The following is a 19132-nucleotide window of genomic DNA, read 5'->3' as shown; positions in this document are numbered from 1 at the left end:
GCCGGATTCAGGAACAGTAATTACCTCTCGACCATCAGATTCTTGAACCAAAGAGGAAACTTCTCTTGCCCCATCATTGAAATGTTCTTACAACCCATGGACTCCCTTTCATGGACTCTTCATCTCATGTTCTTGATAGTTATTGCTTATTTATTTATTATTATTATTTCTTTCTTTTTGCAATTGCACAGTTTGTTGTCTTTTACACACTAGCTGAACACTCAAGTTGGTCTTTCATTGATTCAATTTTTATTGACTTATTGAGTATGCCCACAAGAAAATGAATCTCAGTATTGCATATGGTGACATCTATATACTTCCATAATAAATTTGTTTTGAACTTTGAACTTTTAAAGACTTATTGGAGACCACTCTTTGGTGCTCAGTAAGAGAACTCCAAATATTTTTTAAAATCTGAGTCAAACACTTGAGGAAATGAATCTCAGGATTGTATATGGTGATACATATGTAGTTTAATAATAAATTTATAGTGAACTTTGAACTGTCAATGACTGCTAGCTCAATATGCAGCTCACTGAATTGCTGCTGCAAATGTCTAAAAATAATTAAATTAAATAAGATTTTGGGGCATTACCTTAACTGAAGAAACCAAAGTTTGCTACACGCTGCATCGAAGGCCATTGTGCCCGTGCCAGCTTTTAGCTTGCTCCATCAATTTAGTCCTGCTCCATAGTCCTACAATCACCCCCATTACAGTTTCATTTTTAAAGAATAATTCGTAACACTCTGCCGCAAAAAAAATTGGTTTCCTTTGTACTATCTCTATTCCTCTATTCCTGATGCGAGGAAATGATCCCTCTGATTGGTATGCAAAATAAAGTTTTCCCATTCCACCTCGGCACACGTGACAATAATAAACCAATTTTTTTTTAACCAAAAATGCCTGCACTGTTCACATATTTACAGTTGTCCTAAACTCAGAAAACCAGCCAGCAAAGTGGAGAGGGGCAAACTGAGAGGAAAAATATTTGAGGCAATCACAGTAAATACATGTTCTGTTTTCACAAACTCTGAGCAGTTTGTTCAAATACTCCTGAAACAAACAGCTGCATATTATCCAGACATGATTAGCTACACTCCTTAGAAAGATAAACATTACTGATTCACCAGTAGTCCTGCTGACCTTTCTTTGTGATTAGAACAACATTTGGAAGCTCATCAAATATTCAGTCGACTCACAAAATACACAAAAATATCCTTCCTTTGTTTACTTTCCAACAAAAAGACTATGCAGATACACTTTTAAAATTAATTCACCCTTAGCCCTATGTTCAATTCACTTCAAAGAGATGGGAAATTGTTATAATTGTATTTGTTATAAAAAATAATTTGATGTAAAAGTAAAAAATAATGAGGAATAAAATGAAACCGCAACATTGGTTAGAACAAGCCTAGTGATTTCTTTTTGCCAGCAAAAAGATTTGTACAATGGAGGCCCATGCAAACTACAATTGAACAGTTCAGCACACCCACTTGTCAGTCATGAACATAGGTCTCAACTTGTTTCAAGTTGTCTCTCACCCACAGCATACATCCCAAGGGTTGTCCCAGGTGAAAGCATCAGTGTGTGACCTGGGTCAACGTCAGCTTGAGATTTGCCTTATGTTCATATTATAAAGAAAACCTTGGCCAAGCTCAAAATTAGGAAAGCGTCAATTCTAATCAACTAGGGGTAATAATAATAAATAATACAGGCGGAATGATATTGTAGCAGCTGACGTAATCGCTTTACGCTGCTGTCAAGTAAGCAGTCTGTACGTTCTCCCCATGACCACATCGGTTTACTCTGGGTGCTCTGGTTTCCTCCCACAGTCCAAAGACGTACAGTTAGAGTTAGTGCGTTGTGGACATGGAAGTGTGGTGACACTCATAGGCCACCCAGCACGTTTGATGAGGTGCAAATGACACATTTCATGGTATGCTTCAATGCACGTCTGACAAATAAAGCTAACCCTTATATAAAAAAAAACTGCTCAAGCAATCAGCATCTGTGTTTTGAAATTGAAAAACATACCCAACTTCAACCCTTCAAATGTATTTAAAGTTCCGGGTGGAGTGGGGGGGGGTGGGGAAGAACAGTGACAATGTCTATGATTGGATAGAGACTAAAGGTATCAAAGTAAAGATAACTGCAAAAACTATCAGTTGGAACAGAATAGTTCGTAACATTACAAATTCACATAGAAAGGAGAGTAAGAGTGGTTTAAGCACAAGTTAATAAACTCAGTATTAAGTTTCAAGGGTTACAATGTGCCTAGTCTGAAGATGAGGTCGTGTTCCTCAAGCTTATCCTGAGTATTGTTGAAACAGAATAGGGCTCAATATACACAGGGATTAGAGTGGGAATAGGACAGAGAAATAAAGAGACAAGACAACTGGATGCCTGGGAACAAGAGAAAACCTGCAGATGTTGAAAATCCGAGCAATACACACAAAATGCTGGACGGACTCAGCAGACCCGGCAGCATCTACGGAAAAGAGTAAACAGTTGACGTTTCAGGCCGAGGCCCTTCGGCAGGACTGGAGAGAAAAAACTGAGGAGTAGATTTGAAAAGTCTGGGGAGAGAAGAGAAAAAAACTGGGTGATACATGAAACTTGGAGGGAGAGGTTTGAAGCAAAGAGCTGGGAAGTTGATTGGTAAAAGAGACAGAAGGCAGTGGAAGAATAAAAGGGGGAGGAGTACAGAGGGAGGCAATAGGCAGGCAAGGAGATAACAAGAGAGGGGAGAAGGGGATGGGAATGGTGAAAGTGGGGGAGGGGAGGCAAACCTGGAAGTTTGAGAAATCGATGTTCATGCCATCGGGTTGGAGTTTAAGGTGTTGTTCCTCGAACCTAAGTTCAGTGGACAGTGAGGAGGTCATGGGTGGGAATGGAAAGTGGAATTAAAATGGGTGGCCACTTGGAGATCCCATATGTTCTGGCAGATGGAGCGTGGATGCTCAGCGAAGCGGTCTCCCAATCAAATGTTTAGGAGTTCCCGTTACGGACTGAACAAATTTGTACATACATACACAAGTACACTGAAGGAGGTTAAAAGGATAAGAAAACAGAATGTAGAACATAGAGTTACAGTTACAGATCAAACGCAGGGGAGGGAGACGAGCCAGAATGAGATATAGTAGATTAAAGGGTCCTTGACCTGAAACACTAACCTTACTTTTCTCTCCACTTGGTGCTGCCTGGGCTGCCGAGCACTTTCAATATTTGCTGTTCTTGTCTCAGATTTTCAGGACCTGCAGTTTTATGTTCTGAAGTTTCAAGTGTTAATTGGCTTCTCGAAAATATGTACACTAAACACAGGGGGCAGGCAACAGTCAGAAGGTCGAGTGATTAACAGGATACAGCCATCTCTTATGCTGGCAAGAACCTTAAAAAGCAATAAACTCTGAGGCATACTGCTGCCTTACATCTCCAGCAAGCCAGGTTCAATGCTGAACTCTAACTGTCAGTCTGGAGTTTGCACGCTCTCCCTGTGACAGTGGGTTTCCTCCCATATCCCAATGACTTTGAGGGTTAGTAGCTTAATTGGCCAAGGTAGATTACTCCTGGTGAAGGTAGGTGAGTGGTAGAATCTGTGGGAAAGTTAGTGGGAATGTGGGAGGAAGATGAGCTATGTTAGGACTGACTATTTGTTAAATTAAAACTGATAAATTGGATTATTATTGCCACATGTACCAAGGTACAATGAAAAACGTAGTGTTAGATCACAAGATTATTTTATCACATCAGTGCATTGAGGTAGTCCAGGGGAAAACAATAACAGAATGCAGAATACAATGTTACAATTACAGAGTCAGTGCAGTACAAGTAGACAATAAGGTACAAGGCCAAAACACTTTAGAGGTCAGGAATCTACTGAATGTGAGAGGATTGCTCAACAGTGGGATATAGAGGCTGTCCTTGAGCCTGGCCATAGGAGCTTTCAGGCTTTTTTATCTTCTGCCTGACTGGGGTGGGAGAAGGAACAATGTCCAGAATGGATTGGTGTAACAGAATGGAAGGAAATCCTGATCATGGTATCCTGCTGAAACCCAATTCTACAGCGGTAGTAAATACAGGACCATGTTGTTTCTTGAAGCTTTTTGTGGTAACTTCTGCTGTTGGCTGGATTTAGACCTGCAACCTTCAGTGTGATTTTGCTTAGAAAGTGCAAGTGGAAGAAAAAAGCCAAAGTAATTAAAGGCCCCACCCGCCCCATGCATTCTCTCCTCTGCCCCGTCCTCCCCCGCACCATGAGGCAGAAGATACAAAGGCTTGAAAGCATGTACCTCCAGGCTTAAGGAGAGCTTCTACCCCACTGTTTGAAGATTATTGAATAAGATGGACTCCTGATCTCAAACGTAGCCTTTCACCTGATGGTATGCTTGCATTGCCCTGTCTCTGACTGCAACATTATATTCTGCATCCTGTTCGTGCTCTTCCCTTGTGCTACCTCAGTCTACTTCCGTGATCTGGTGTGTACGGGTGGTCAGCAACAAAAACTTTTCCACTGCATCTCTATACCTGTGATAATAACCAATTACCATACAACGGCCTTGGAGGCCTGCGTGAACAGTACCAGAACATGACGTCTTATAAAATAGATTGATGAATTACCAGATAGATTAAAAAAAAGCAAGAATTGAGAAGAAGAATTAAACAGGTCAGAAATTCAATGCAAGGTGGAACTTGAGATATATACACACATGCTCAGCTTGCCAAGGCTACCTCTACACATCCAGAATTCACAGCAGGAAATGCTTTTGATCTATGACTATATATTTCAACATCGTCTTGGACCTACGTTCACTGGCCTCATTTTCGAGAACTTCCTCAAAAACGTTTCATCCAATCAGATAAACAACCAATTTGACTAAACACAAGAAAATCTGCAGATGCTGGAAATCCAAAAAAACACACACAAAATGCTGGAGGAACTCAGCAGGTCAGGCAGCATCTATGGAAATGAATAAACGATCGACGTTTTGGGCCGAGACCCTTCTTCAGCTTCTGACAAAAGTGCCCATCTGAGTTAGACTTACTTGCCTTTATTTGGCTCATTTACATCTAATCCCTTTCCTATCGCTGTTCCTACCCAAGTGTCATTTGAATACTACTAATGCACCTGCCTCAATTACTTCCACTGGCAATCCATTCCATATACTGACATCCTCTGGGCGAATAGGTTCCCCCCTCAGGTTGCTATTAAATTTCTTTCCTCTCATCTTAAACATGACCTGATTGTCCAACCCTGGGAATGTGCACATGCACCCCATCTCTGACCCTCATGACTTTACAGTATATACCTCTGCTTGAGTGTTCCAATGTTAACTTCTCTTTTGGCACTGACAAGAGGGGAGAAACGGCCCAATAGCAGGAAATTTTGAGCGAATGTTTCAGACATTTATTCAAAGAATTTTAGAACTTTATGGCAACAGACTAGTCCATCTTGCCCATCACAATGATGCTGGCTCAAGAATAGAACTTCCATTAACTTCTACAGCAAACATTTGTCAAAGATTCCCAAATAAAGGCGGTATTTTAAACCAATGGAAAATTTGCTAGGCATGGGTTTAAAAAAAAAGCTATGAGATAATTAAGTCTGGTCTGTGATAGCTTCTCCTGTTTTTAGCAAACCTGGATATCTAGCTAATAGATTTTTCGTGCACAAGCAATAATCAGAAATTAACTGAAGAGAAAAGTGGAACATTTAACTGAAAGATACCTACCCGAATCTAGTCTCTTTCACTCGCTTTTTGACAGCTGTAACAATCACGGCTGCCATGACAAGGCTGACAAAAATCATTCCAATCAGGACCATCTGTAAGTGACCATTTTTACCACTGGTAGCTGGAGCAGTCGAGACTGGTGAAAGGACCTCATCTGTCAGAAAAATAGGTACAAGGAAATTAGCTCTGGATTCAATGGTAAACCAACGGCAGGCATTACTATAAAAGCTACTTCCAATTTATTCTAACTGTAAGACTACAAGACCAGAATTAGGATACTCGGCACATTGAGTTTACTCAAGCAAGGGTGATTTTCTTTCTCAACCTCATTCTCCCACCTTCTCCAAATAACCCTTAAACCCCTTACTGAACTAAAACCCATTAACCTTGTCTTAAATATACCCAGTAAGTTCACCTCCACAGCTATCTGAGGGAATGAATTCCACAAAGGGAAACATTCTCCCATGTCCATTATATCCAGGTCTTTCAGGTGGTTTCAATGAGATTCCCCCCCTCATCTTTTTGAGCTCCACAAAGGATAGACCCAGAGACATTAACCACTCATATGTTAATGCTGGTTTTCTTCCTTAAGACTGCAATGCAGCAATAATTTTCTTTTTTTTCCTCCACGGGTTTAATGCATTATTCAATTAGTTTATCAAAGGGTAAAGACACTCCAAGACATTTCAAAGCAGGAGTAATTAAAGCAAGGGTTCCTAACCTGGCGTTCATGGACCCCTTGGTTAATGGTAGGGGTCCATAGCATTAAAAGGTTAGGAAGCCCTGAACTAAAGAAAAGTTGAAGAAATGAGTCCGTGTCTTTACAAAAACAGAACAGCAAGACAAATCATTACAGAATGCAAGTTCTCTTAAGTGTGGTAATCAACACATTGTGTTCCAATTGCTGGACCAGTATCTAAAGGCCAGCAACACTGATTGGATCAGTGCTTGAAAACCACCATGGCAGCTGACGTGTCTAGACAGAAGAAATTAAATAAATCTAGGAAAACAAAAATACGAATGGTTCCCTTGCATCTTCAGAAAAGGAAGACAGACATCCTTATCAGACCCGGCCTAGATATGATATCATATTTACCAAAGAGGTTGTCTCATATGACTTCAGTTATATAGGCAAGTCACAACAGGCCATTTTATGAATGAATTAAAAAAGGTACTGAAGCATTGGTATTAGATGCCAATGTCAGCCAAGGAGAAACTAAAACAGACAAATCATCTTTCAACAAAGAATAAAATGATAGTGTTTTGAGGCATAAATTCAGGATTGCCGATGCAACATGGCTTGTTTTCTGTTCAGGATGTCCTACCTGCTGCATCATTCATTTGCATTTTGAGATCTGAGAGTCACTGGCATGGCTCATCGTAAATTTCCCTTGAGAAGGTTGTGGTGAGTCACGTTCTGGCATTGCTGCAGCCTTTCTTGTGGAGGTACTTGCAGAGTGAGGATGGGGGTGGAAATTCCAGGATTTAGACCCAAAAGCCAGAGATATATCAGTATGGTGTGCAACTTGGGAAAGGACTCTGCAGAGGTTAGTGTTTTCAAATTACTGCAGCTCTTGGTGGTCGATGCCAGGGATTTGGGAGGTGCTGTTGGTGCTATCCAAGTGAATGTCTACAACCACATTGTACTAATCAATGACACCCCACCTCCCATCACTGCTGATGAAGAGGGCAGACCAATCAGATGGTTATTATCCGGATTAGATACATCCTGATACTTGTCAATGGGATATACCTGGGCAGGCTTTCCCCCTGTCTGCACCCTCTAACTGTACTGGAATAGCTTGGCTAGAGGAACAGTCAGTTCTGGAGCACAGGGTTTTGATATTAAAGCTGGGAGAATGTCTGGTCATCTTTGTGGTAGCTGATATTCCTCCAGGTCATTTCCTAATTTCACATGTAACGGATCAAAAGACTGTCCTGGTTTCATGTACAAACTGAGATAGACCATTTAGTCAGCACTTCTGAGAGAATATGCTTGAGACTAGTGTGGCTTGAGCACACATGTGGTGAGCTCACTGCCAAATTCCCCCTCCTGTTAGCTGGTTAAATATCCACTCCCAATGGGGACTAGATGGGGTGGGGCTGCAGTGCTTTGATATTGTCCAGTGGTTGTGATTGTGAGGTCACTAAGCTTTATCATATCCTGTTTAGCATGCAGGCATTCCTGTGTTCCGGCTTCACTAGGTTGGCATCTCCTCATTTTTAGACAGGCCTAGTATTGTTCCCTTCTACAGAATTCATGGAACCAGGGCTGGTTCCTTGGGTTGGCAACAGAAGAGCAAGGATATGGTGGACCAGGAGGTTAAAGTTTGTGTATCTGTGATGTTTTACAGTGAGTCATGGATGCCCAGTTTACAGCTGCTAAACCTAGTCTGAGTCATGAGTCTATTTCATCTAATGCCACGCAACACAGTGTAGAATGCCCTGGATGTGGAGACTTTGCCTCCCGAAGACTCCATGGTGCTTACCTTTACCAGTCCTGTGGCATTCACCTATAACAGAAGCTTCCATAGTCAAGTACATTTATCCCTCATGTTGGCTTACTAACCAACTACCACAGACCAAGCTTAGCAGCTTATGTCTTGGACTCAGGCAGCTCAATCAGTGATGCTGCCACCAAGACGCTCCTGGTGATGGATAATGAAGTCCACCAGCACAGTGGACATTTGATGCTCTTGTTACTTCCTGTGGCTTTTCCAAGTTTTGCTCAACATGGAGGAGCAATAATTCATCAGCAGATAGAGCAGTAGGTGATAAATCAGGAGGTGGTTTCTTTGCCTATGCTTAACTTGAGCCCACTGGTCTAATTTCTAGCTTGAGGGCTGTTCCCTCCCAGATGGATATCACCACACTGCCACCACCTCAGGTGGGAATGTCCTGCTGGCAGGCCAGTGAAGGAGAAATCTTATATTTTGTCCAATACATCAGGTTCTGTGAGTCTGACTTTGTCAGTCTGTGGGACAGTTCCCATAATGCTTTGGAAGAGGATGTTACTAGGTCAATTTAACTGGAAGCAACTTTCACATGTTCAAATTTAGTGCCCAGACTAGTGGCCTGTCCAGTTTCACTCTTTGTCTGTTTGAATGCAGTGGTAATGGTACAAATAAATGACTTGCTTAACCAAATTAGAGGATATTTGAGAGTTAACTGCATGTTGAGGTGTCTGTATTTTAGGACAGTGACATTTGATATCAGCAGGGTATAAAAACAAGGCCATGCACAAAATCACCAAAGATTATTTTAACAGCTTGCTAAGACTTGGCATTCAAAGTTAAAAATGAATACTTCAAACATATGAACTGTAAATGAGTAAGACAACATTTAAGAAACTGGATCTAATTCCAATTAATTAAAAGAAAGTAAGGCATCCCACATTCAGTCCCTCACATGCGTTCCTCTCCATGGAAATCTTTTCAACTAATTTGTCACACTGACATTTTTTAATGAAACAAAGCAATAGTTACCAATACTTTCAACAAACACATGCACAGGTTTGCTGTAAGGTCCAACTCCAACTTTAGTATATGCAGCCACTTGGACCTTGTACGTAACATTTGTTGTCTGAACATCGATTATGCCTTGACTAATGTTCTCACCGGCATCCAATGCAAGTGATTTTATAACCTGGAAATTATACAAAACAAACAAAAATAGTTTCACATGTGGTTACTATGCAATGAGATCCCATCATCATTATGAGCCCATAGCATCCAAGTATCTCACCATCCACAAGAGAGACCAGAAAAACCATCTGCTAAAGTAAATCAAAAATAAGATGCTAGTAATGTGAAATAAGAACAAAATTCTGGAATCACTTTGCAAGGCAACATCCATGAAGAGAGGAACAGTTAATGTTTCAGGTCAAAGACTCTTCAAAATTACTGAGAAAACCACCCTGGACATTCTCTCTTCACCCTCCGTCCCTCATCAGGCAGGTACAAACACCTGAAAACACCATCTTCTACCTGCTGGTACAAGACTACTGAATGGTAATATTATATGATGAAATCTCGACCTGACAATTAATCTCCCCATGGCTCTTGCACTGTCTGCTTACACCACACTTTCTCTGCAACTGTAAAACTTCATCCAGTCCTTATGAAAGGTCTCAGCCTGAAACATCAACTGTATGCTTTTCCATCGAAAAACCTGCTGAGTTCTCTAGCATTTTGTGTTCCTGCATTCCGTTATTGTTTTTACCTTGTACTACCTCAATGTACTAGCATGATGAAATAACCTGTATGGCTGGCATGCAAAACAACAGCTTTCCACTGTACCTCAGTACAAGTGACAATAATAAACCAATTTGGAATTGTACCAAGAAACATTTGCCTTGGATACCATATCTTCCGGTTAAGATGAGGCCAAGCTGCAGTCTCTGCTGAAGTTGTGGCACAGACTTTTTTTTTGAGGGGGGTGGGTACTTTTAGATTCATAAGGATGGTTTTGGGAACAGGGAAGGGAGTTAGGGGTCAGGGGCAGGGATGTGGAGGAAATTAAAGGACATCCCAGAGTCCAAGCCTTCCCTCTGTGTTCAAAGGCCTATGACTTGGAAGGTTGGACATGGGCAGGCAGGCCACCGAGGATAAGGGCTGATGCCCCCCCCCCCCCCAACCCCGCCATTAGATCAGCGAGTCAAAGGTCTGTTCTGTGACCTGATTCCATGCAGGCAGAAGGATTAAGAGCCTGTGACCCCCAGACATGCAAATTGTCAAGACCGGATTTCAAGGCCAAGTGTTTGGGTCCCATCATCAGCGAGCCTGTTGTTTACAGTCTGGGGTTCAGATCCTTCTTCGTCATTATCGAGCCCTGCATTGATACCAAAGATCAAAGTCCCAAGGTCAATCGGAAGCCAGAAACCCCTGTCTGAAAATCTCTGAGTCCGGTGGGACATCGAAGGCACAATGTCTGTGAGCCCACAGCTGCTGGACTCTGTGGAAAAGACAGATTGCCTTGGGTTTAAAGGGCTCTGTATGAGCAAAGGTGGCTGGGTGGGTGGGAGGGCGGAATGGGGCTTGTGTAGTTGTTGATGTTTTAGTGTTTGTCCATTGAGTTCTGTGCTGTTCTGCTGAGCATCGCTGGCATGCTACATTGGCACCAGAACGTCTGATGCCACTTGTGGGTTGTCCCCAGCAAATCCTTGGGTGTGTCAGCTGTTAACACAAATGTCACATTCCACTGTTTTGCCGTACATATGACACATAACTCTGAATCTATTCATACAGATCAAATCATTATACACAGTGCATTGAGGTATAAAAAGAAAAAACAATGCAGAATAAAGTGGAACAGCTGCAGGGAAAGAACAGTGCAGATGAACAATAAGGAGCAAGGTCACATTAATCATACAAGACCAGGAATTTTGTTTTGCTGACACTGAGGGAAAAGTGGTGCTCATGACACCATGTTATAAGCTCTCTATTTCCTTCAAACCTACTATATTTGAAAAAAGGTCCACCAGAGAGGTATCATCTGCAAACTTACAGTTAGAGCAGAATTTGGCTGTGTCATCACAGGGAACAGAGTCAGGAGCTGACACACACAACCTTGTGTCCTCACCAGGGTTTAGAATAATTGAGGCAGAGACATTGCTACCTACCCTTACTGACTGATCTGTTGGTTAGGGAGTCAGGGATCCAATTGCATAGGGAGGCATTGACTCCCAGCGTCCAGTGTGTCACGATGAGTTTGCCTGGAATTATAGTATTGAAGGCGGAGCTGTTGTCAATAAACAATAGTCTAATGCGGGAGTGTCGGGCCAGAGAGAGCGAGTCTGCCACAGACCCATTTCAGCAGAAGGCAAACTACAGTGGGTCGAGGTTATCATGAAAACTGGAGTTGATATGTGCCTCTCAAAGCACTTCATGACGATGGCAGTTTCTGCAACGTCAGTGGTCATAGTATTCTTGGACAGAAGGGAAAAACAAGGCAACATAAAGCTGTTTGGTCTCTTACTTTGAAATTATGATCTTGTTCCCATTAGCATTTTTATTTTTCCCCATTCAAGGCAGCACATTAACAGAAAGCTGGATAACCCTCGCCAGTCTTTAGAAGACAAGCCGGAGAAGGTATGGCCATCTGCTCAGTCTGAGTGTGGACATCTCCCACACGATCTCTTCCTCGGAAAGATCACAGCCATTCACTCTCTCCCCTAAAACCATTAAACAGTAGGTATCCTCAACCTTTTGAACTTCTGCTCTGAACTCTGGCATGGGTCTCCAAAGCAAACCTTTCTGCCACAGAGGCTGGCCTTTGGGAGGCCACATTACTAATGCAGCCAAGTTTAAAACACAAGCTTCCACAAATAACCACAAAATAAAATCACAAAAATAAAAGGCACTGAACTCCGAACTTATAAATGTTCTTGACTTGATGTCGCCTGCAAGTCAGATTAATCATGAGCCAGCTGCTCCAAATGAGATTTGACCTGATAACTTTTGATAAGTGTGTGTAAACGAACAAGACGTGAGTCAAGCACATTAAATTAAACAAGTATTCATACACTGGTCAGCAGGGATATTATAAAATAAGTAAACTAGTTTAGATTCCAATCCTATTTTCAGGATTCCTACAAAAAAAAAGACACTTGTTGGAATATCTTAGCTCCAAGTTAGGTCGACATCTGAAGCAGGTCATATGCCAACGAGTACTGGAAACCACTGCAGAGAAATGTGGAGAAGAGCGATCTGAAACTCAATGTGTGTTAGTCCAGTTGTTCTGAAGATTGCAAGTACAGTCATCAATTTAGCAGCTGCACTGACTCACCACATATTTCAATGAATTTGACATGCCACCAACTCAGTGATATTCTGTGCAATGCAGCTGGCAATACACAGGACACTAATGTCTGCTTTTGCCAGCAGATGTCTCATACTTTAATGTGATAACTACCACAAATACTTTAAAATTTCTATGTTTATAGAGTGTGTGAAAATCTATTATAAATCAATATCATCAACTGAACAATAATAAGGAAATCATGACATCTTGAGCTGTTTACCCTAAATGTCACTTGCTGATGAATCAGCCTATACCATTCCATAAAGAATGGTGGTGCGACACAATGCCATTAATGTACGAGTTTACTGGAAGCTAAACCTTCATGACAAGCAGCAAATCGCATTGAGTGCAGTGTGACATTTAGTCAGAAAGTTTAAGCCTGTGCAATGATATTTTGGCCAAACAAACACAACTGATTAAACTTACAATATGCCATTCACAAGGCTTGCATTATGTCAGATTTTTATTCAAACTATAATTTTGCAAGGTGACAGTGCCACTGGTTTTGAGCTATTACATTATCTGAAAGCTATTAAGCCTAAATCTGAAGGAGTAAATCTGGCAGAAACTAATTTCCACAACCAAAACACAACAAAAAGAAGTTAGATACATTTCAGATCACTGTTTCTTCAGATCAATTCTAAAAATAATTGTTACAAAATTATATATTAAAAAAGTTTTATGAACACAAGGAAGTCTGCAGATGCTGGAAATCCAAAGCAACACACACAAAGACTCCCCCCTCCCCCCAGAGTTATAGATTTTGATGTTCTGTGTTTTGTGCTGCATCTTTCTTGGTTTTTTTGTGTGCAGGGGAGGGGGGTTTGGGGACCAATGTGCCTATTCTATTTTTGTTCATTTTATTTGTGCAGGGAGGAGGGATTGGGGTTGACGATTGTGATACCGTTCTCTCCCATCTTTGTTTCGTGGCTATCTGGAGAAGAAGAATTTCAGAATTGCATACTTTTATAATAAAATAACCTTTGAACAAAATACTGGAGGAACTCAGGTCAGGCGACATCTATGGCAGAATTTCTCAACCCTTTTTTTATGCCATGGAGCCTTACCATTAACCAAGGGGTCTGTGGGCTCCAAGTTCGGAATGCCTGATGAATGGAGGGAACTAAACAAAGTTACAACTGTTTAAATATTGACTGGTTATTCATTTCCATGGATGCTGCTTGACCTGCTGGTTTCAAAGGTACATTTAATGTCAGAGAAGTGTATACAATATACAGCCTGAAATGCTTTTTCTTCCTCCAGCACTTTGTGGGGATTGCTGAAGTTTTATGTAACTCCTTTGTTAAGCCACTTGGATTTAGCTCTCATAACTTTCTGTAACTGTGGACTCCATCTTGTGGACTTTTACATAATGCAAATAAGCATCTTACACTATTGCAGAATACAGAATATGAATCAGAAAATCATGAATGTAGCAGTCAACACATACATTTTCTTTCATTTTATTGAGACACAGTGCAGAATAGACCCTTCCAGCCACACCACCCAGCAATCCCCCGATTTAATCCTTGCCTAATCACAGGACAATTTACCAACCAGTACATCTTTGAGCTGAGGGAGGAAGTCAGAGAGAGAGCATACAAACTCCATACTGGCAGCGACGGGTATTGAACCTATGTTGCCTATACTGTACAGCCCTGTGCTAATCACTACACTACCACAGATAACAGAATTTGGAAATGTGGTGTCTGACATTATTGAATAGTTAAGGATTAGTATGAAATGTCAAAGGGGAGCTAGTGAAAAAATTCTGAGCCCCCCTTGCAGAGACATTTATATCACTGATAAACATAGGTGAGGTGCTCAAAGACTGAGGCTGTTAACTTTAGGCCCTTATTTAAGAAAGGCTGCAAGGAAAAGTCTGGAACTACTGACCTATGAGCTTAAATATCAGTAATAATGTGGCGACCCATTTCCTGGCACATCCGAACCGACTCACAATTAGATAGCCTACGGCGGTTTGCGAGCACAGAGCTTTGGAGCCTCTGCGCCACGGGGGGCAGGTTGAGGGAGGCTTAAAAGTGAGGCTGAAGATTTCGAATAAAGTTTTTTCCTTCGACTGCAGTTACCGACTCTGTGTCGTAATTTTAGCGCTGCGTGTAGCACACTGCTACAATAAGTAATTTATTGGAGAGAATCAGAGAGACAGGAAATACAATAAATTCATGAGGAAATGAAAAGACTACTTAGGAACAAACAGCAAAGCTATGTGTGAAGAAAATTGTGTCTAAGATATTTGGTTGAGTTTTTCTGAAGAGGTGACCAAGAGGATAGATGAGAAAAGTGCAGTACATATTGTCTATGTTCTGACATGTTGATCCATGGCCTCCCCTACCACCACCATGAGGCCACTTTCAGGTTGGAGGAGCAAGACATATTCCATCTGGGTAGCCTCCAACCTGATGGCATGAACATCGATTTCTCCATTTTAAGCAAAATTAGTGTATTATTTTTGCTTTCTACAATCTTAGAGTGAAAGAAAGGAGCACCATGCAAAAGTTAGGGCACCCCAAGAGATTTGAGCTCTCAGGTAACTTTTACCAAGGTCACAGATCTTAATTAGCTTGTTAGGGCTATGGCTTGTTCACAGTCATCGTTAGGAAAGGCCAGGTGATGCAAATTTCAAAGCTTTATAAATACCCTGACTCCTCAAACTTTCCCAACAATCAACAACCATGGGCTCCTCTAAGCAGCTGCCTAGCACTCTGAAAGTTAAAATAAATGATGCCCACAAAGCAGGAGAAGGCTATAAGAAGATAGCAAAGCGTTTTCAGGTAGCTGTTTCCTCAGTTTGTAATGTAATTAAGAAATGGCAGTTAACAGGAACGGTGGAGGTCAAGTTGAGGTCTGGAAGACCAAGAAAACTTTCCATCAGAACTGCTCATAGGATTGCTAGAAAGGCAAATCAAAACCCCTATTTGACTGCAAAAGACCTTCAGGAAGTTTTAGCAGACTCTGGAGTGGTGGTGCACTGTTCTACTTCATGGAACAGTGTTCAGAAGAAAACCTTTCCTGTGTCCTCACCACAAAATTCAGCATTAGAAGTTTGCAAAGGAACATCTTAACAAGCCTGATGCATTTTGGAAACAAGTCCTGGGGACTGATGAAGTTAAAATAGAACTTTTTGGCCGCAATGAGCAAAGGTATGTTTGGAGAAAAAAAAGGGTGCAGAATTTCATGAAAAGAACACCTCTCCAATTGTTCAGCACGGGGTGGATCGATCATGCTTTGGGCTTGCGTTGCAGCCAGTGGCACGTGGAACATTACACTGGTAGAGGGAAGAATGAATTCAATTAAATACCAGCAAATTCTGGAAGCAAACATCACACCGTCTGTAAAAAAGCTGAAGATGAAAAGAGGATGGCTTCTACAACAGGATGATGATCCTAAACATAACTCAAAATCCACAATGGACTACCTCAAGAGGCGCAAGCTGAAGGTTTTGCCATGGCCCTCACAGTCCCCCAACCTAAACATCATCGAAAATCTTGGATAGACCTCAAAAGAGCAGTGCATGCAAGATGGCCCAAGAATCTCACAGAACTAGAAGCCTTTTGCAAGGAAGAATGGGCAAAAATTCCCCAAACAAGAATTGAAAGACTCTTAGCTGGCTACATGAAGTGTTTACAAGCTGTGATACTTGCCAAAGGGGGTGTTACTAAACACTGAACATGCAGGGTGCCCAAACTTTTGCTTCAGACCTTTTTCCTTTATTGTTATTTTGGAACTGTAAAAGATGGAAATAAAAAAAGTCTTGCTGAAAATATTCAAGAAATGTGTTATCTTTAACTTTATGCCTTTTGGAAATCAGGTCATCTTTTACTCGCTTAGCTATTCACAGTAATAGAACTTTTGGCCCGGGGTGCCCAAACTTTTGCATGTCACTTTATTTTCCCCTCCATCTTATGGCTTCTTCCATTCCCTACTCTGGCTCCTTCTTATCCCTTCTCTTCTCTTCACTTACCTATCACCTCCCCCTGGTACCCCTCCTCCTTCTCTTTCTTCCATGGCCCACACTCTTCTTCAATTAGATTCCATCTCCTCTAGCCCTTTACTTTCTCCACCTATCACTTCCCTGCTTCTTTCTTCATTTCCCATCCCCCACACCAACCTGGCTTCACCTATCACCTTCGAGCTTGTACAACCTTCCCCTCCCCCAGCTTCTTATTCTGGTTTCTTCTCCTTTCCTTTCCAGCCCTGATGAAGGCTCTCAGCCTGAAATGTCGACTGTTTACTTATTTCCATAGACACTACCCGACCTGCTGAGTTCCTCCAGTACTTTCTACAAGTTACTCCAGATTTCCAGCATCTGCAGAATCTCTTGTGTAGATACCGTCTACATGGACTTCAGGCTAAGCCTCTGACATGGTACCATATGTTAAGCTAACACGGAAGATCAAATCAAAGTTCAAAGTAACTTTATTATCCAAATATAAATATGTATCGTCGCAGAGCAATGTGTGATTAAGTGCCTTGTTCAAGGACACAACATGCTGCCTTAGCTGAGGCTCAAACTAGCGACCTTCGGATCACTAGATCAACGCCTTAACCACTTGGCCGCGTGTCAACACATGCGACAACACCGGTGCCAAGCTGAATCGGCCCTTTCCCTTCCCTTGGACAACATCGGTGGTGTGGAGAGGGGAGACTTGCAGCATGGGCAACTGACGATCTTCTATACAACCCTGCCCAGGCCTGCACCCTGGAAACTTTCCAAGGCACAAATCCACGGTCTCTCAAGACTAATGGATGCCTATAAATATATATAGTAGTAGGCTCTCGAAGTCCTTGGAACCATATATATATATATATATATATATATGTAGTAAATACAAGAAACACAATAGAATCAATGAAAGACTGCACCCAACAGGACAGACAAACGGGGGCAGATGGATGTATTGAGAACTTGAAATGAAGACTGTTGAAAGTGAAAGCATTGGTTGCAGGAACAGTTCAATGATTGGGCAAGTGAAGTTGAGGTAAGTTTTCCCCTCTGGTTCAAGAGCCCAATGGTTGAGGTGAGAGTCCTGACAACGCTTCCTGTAGATGTGCTCATTGCTGGGGAGGAATTTGCTCATGATGGACTGGGCCTTATCCACTACTTTTCATATGATTTTCTGTTTGAGGGAATTGGTATTTCCATACCAGGCTGTGATGCAATCAGTCAATATACTCTCCACCACCCCAGTGTGAAGTGAGTAGAGCAGGGGGCAAAACACACGGCCTTATACTATTCTCCCGTACTGATGAAGATTGTGGAGGAGATATTGTTGCCAATCCGAACTTATTGATGTCCGCAAGTGAGGAAATCTAAGATCCAGTTTTACAAAGAGTTATTGAGGCCTAGGATTTGAAGCTTATTGACTGGTTTTTGAGGGGGGGATGATGGTACTGAATGCTGAACTGCAGTCAATGAAGAGCATCCTGATGCATGGAGTTCCGCAGTCCAGATATTAGGGTTGAGTAAAGAGTCAATGAGATGGCATCTGGATTTGATCTGTTGTGACGGTAGGCAAATTGGAGCAGATCCAAGTCACTTTGCAGGCAAGGGTTGATATGTTTCATCAACAACTTCTCAAAACACGTCATCAGTGGATGACAGTCATCGAGGCAGATTACCAAGGCCTTCTTATGCACAGGTGTAATTGCAGCCTACTTAAAGCAGGTGGGTACCTCAGGCTGCAGTAGCAAGAGGTTAAAGATATCAGTGAACACTCCAGCCAGTTGATCAACACAGTTCTTTGGGACAAAGCCAGGTACCCCAGCTGGGCTGGATGCTTTCTGTGGGTTCACCCTCCTGAAGGACCACTCACGTTGATGGTCAAAGTGAGCATAAAAGGCATTGACTGAACTCATCTGGGAGCAAGACCTTGTTGATAGTGATCAGGCCTTACAATGCTTAAAGATCAGTATAATCTGACACATGATTTCATTCTGGCTGAAGGATTATGGCACTATTTAGGTGTAAGAATTAATTACTCAATCATTTAGGATATGGAGGGGCAGTCATAACAGATAATTTGAGAAAAAATATTTTAGGACTTACTTGTACTTCAAAGCCACAAGCACTCAGGTTTGATCCTGACCTCTCCAAAGACGCACGAAAATTGGTCACTGTAGATTACTCTTTAGTATGGGTACATGTTGAAAAGAATCAGAGGGATCTCGATGGCTATACGAGAAAGTTGGAGAGTTGCAGGGAAATGAGGGAGGAATGGGATCAATGGGATTGCTCTGGTGGAAGCTGATGAAGACCAATGAACCAATGGCCTACATGGATGTCAGGATAAACACTTGCCACACTGTTCCCACCCTGCCTCAATAAAAGCCTCCACGGCTGGTTCCCTTGTCCCGTCATAATCAGGTGCCTCAGGACCGTGGGTATTAAATCCAGCATAGGGCTAGACTTTCAAAGTTCCAGCCCATCTCAAACCTGGCTTTATCCAGACAATGGAAATCTAGCTGCAGCCTTAATTTTGTAATGAATGAATGAATCAAATCCAATGAAATGAAACAAATAGGATCAGAAATACATTCAGACTGGCTAAGGAGATTACTGCTGAAGCAACACTTCTGT

At 41.9% G+C, this 19132-nt stretch overlaps 1 protein-coding gene across 1 annotated transcript in view; it reads right to left on the bottom strand.

Moving 5' to 3' along the window:
• Window positions 1-19132, bottom strand: part of mertka (c-mer proto-oncogene tyrosine kinase a) — a 163772-nt gene that overhangs the window by 28500 nt on the left and 116140 nt on the right. The window contains exons 9-10 of the mRNA XM_059982877.1: window positions 9216-9375; window positions 5731-5884 (exon numbers count right to left, since the gene is read on the bottom strand). Coding sequence (XP_059838860.1) covers window positions 5731-5884; window positions 9216-9375 — 314 coding nt within the window. The remainder of the gene's footprint in view (window positions 1-5730; window positions 5885-9215; window positions 9376-19132) is intronic.

Source organism: Hypanus sabinus, chromosome 10 (genome assembly GCF_030144855.1).
Source record: "Hypanus sabinus isolate sHypSab1 chromosome 10, sHypSab1.hap1, whole genome shotgun sequence".
NCBI lineage: Eukaryota > Metazoa > Chordata > Chondrichthyes > Myliobatiformes > Dasyatidae > Hypanus > Hypanus sabinus.
This window is presented reverse-complemented; position numbering and strand designations above follow the sequence as displayed.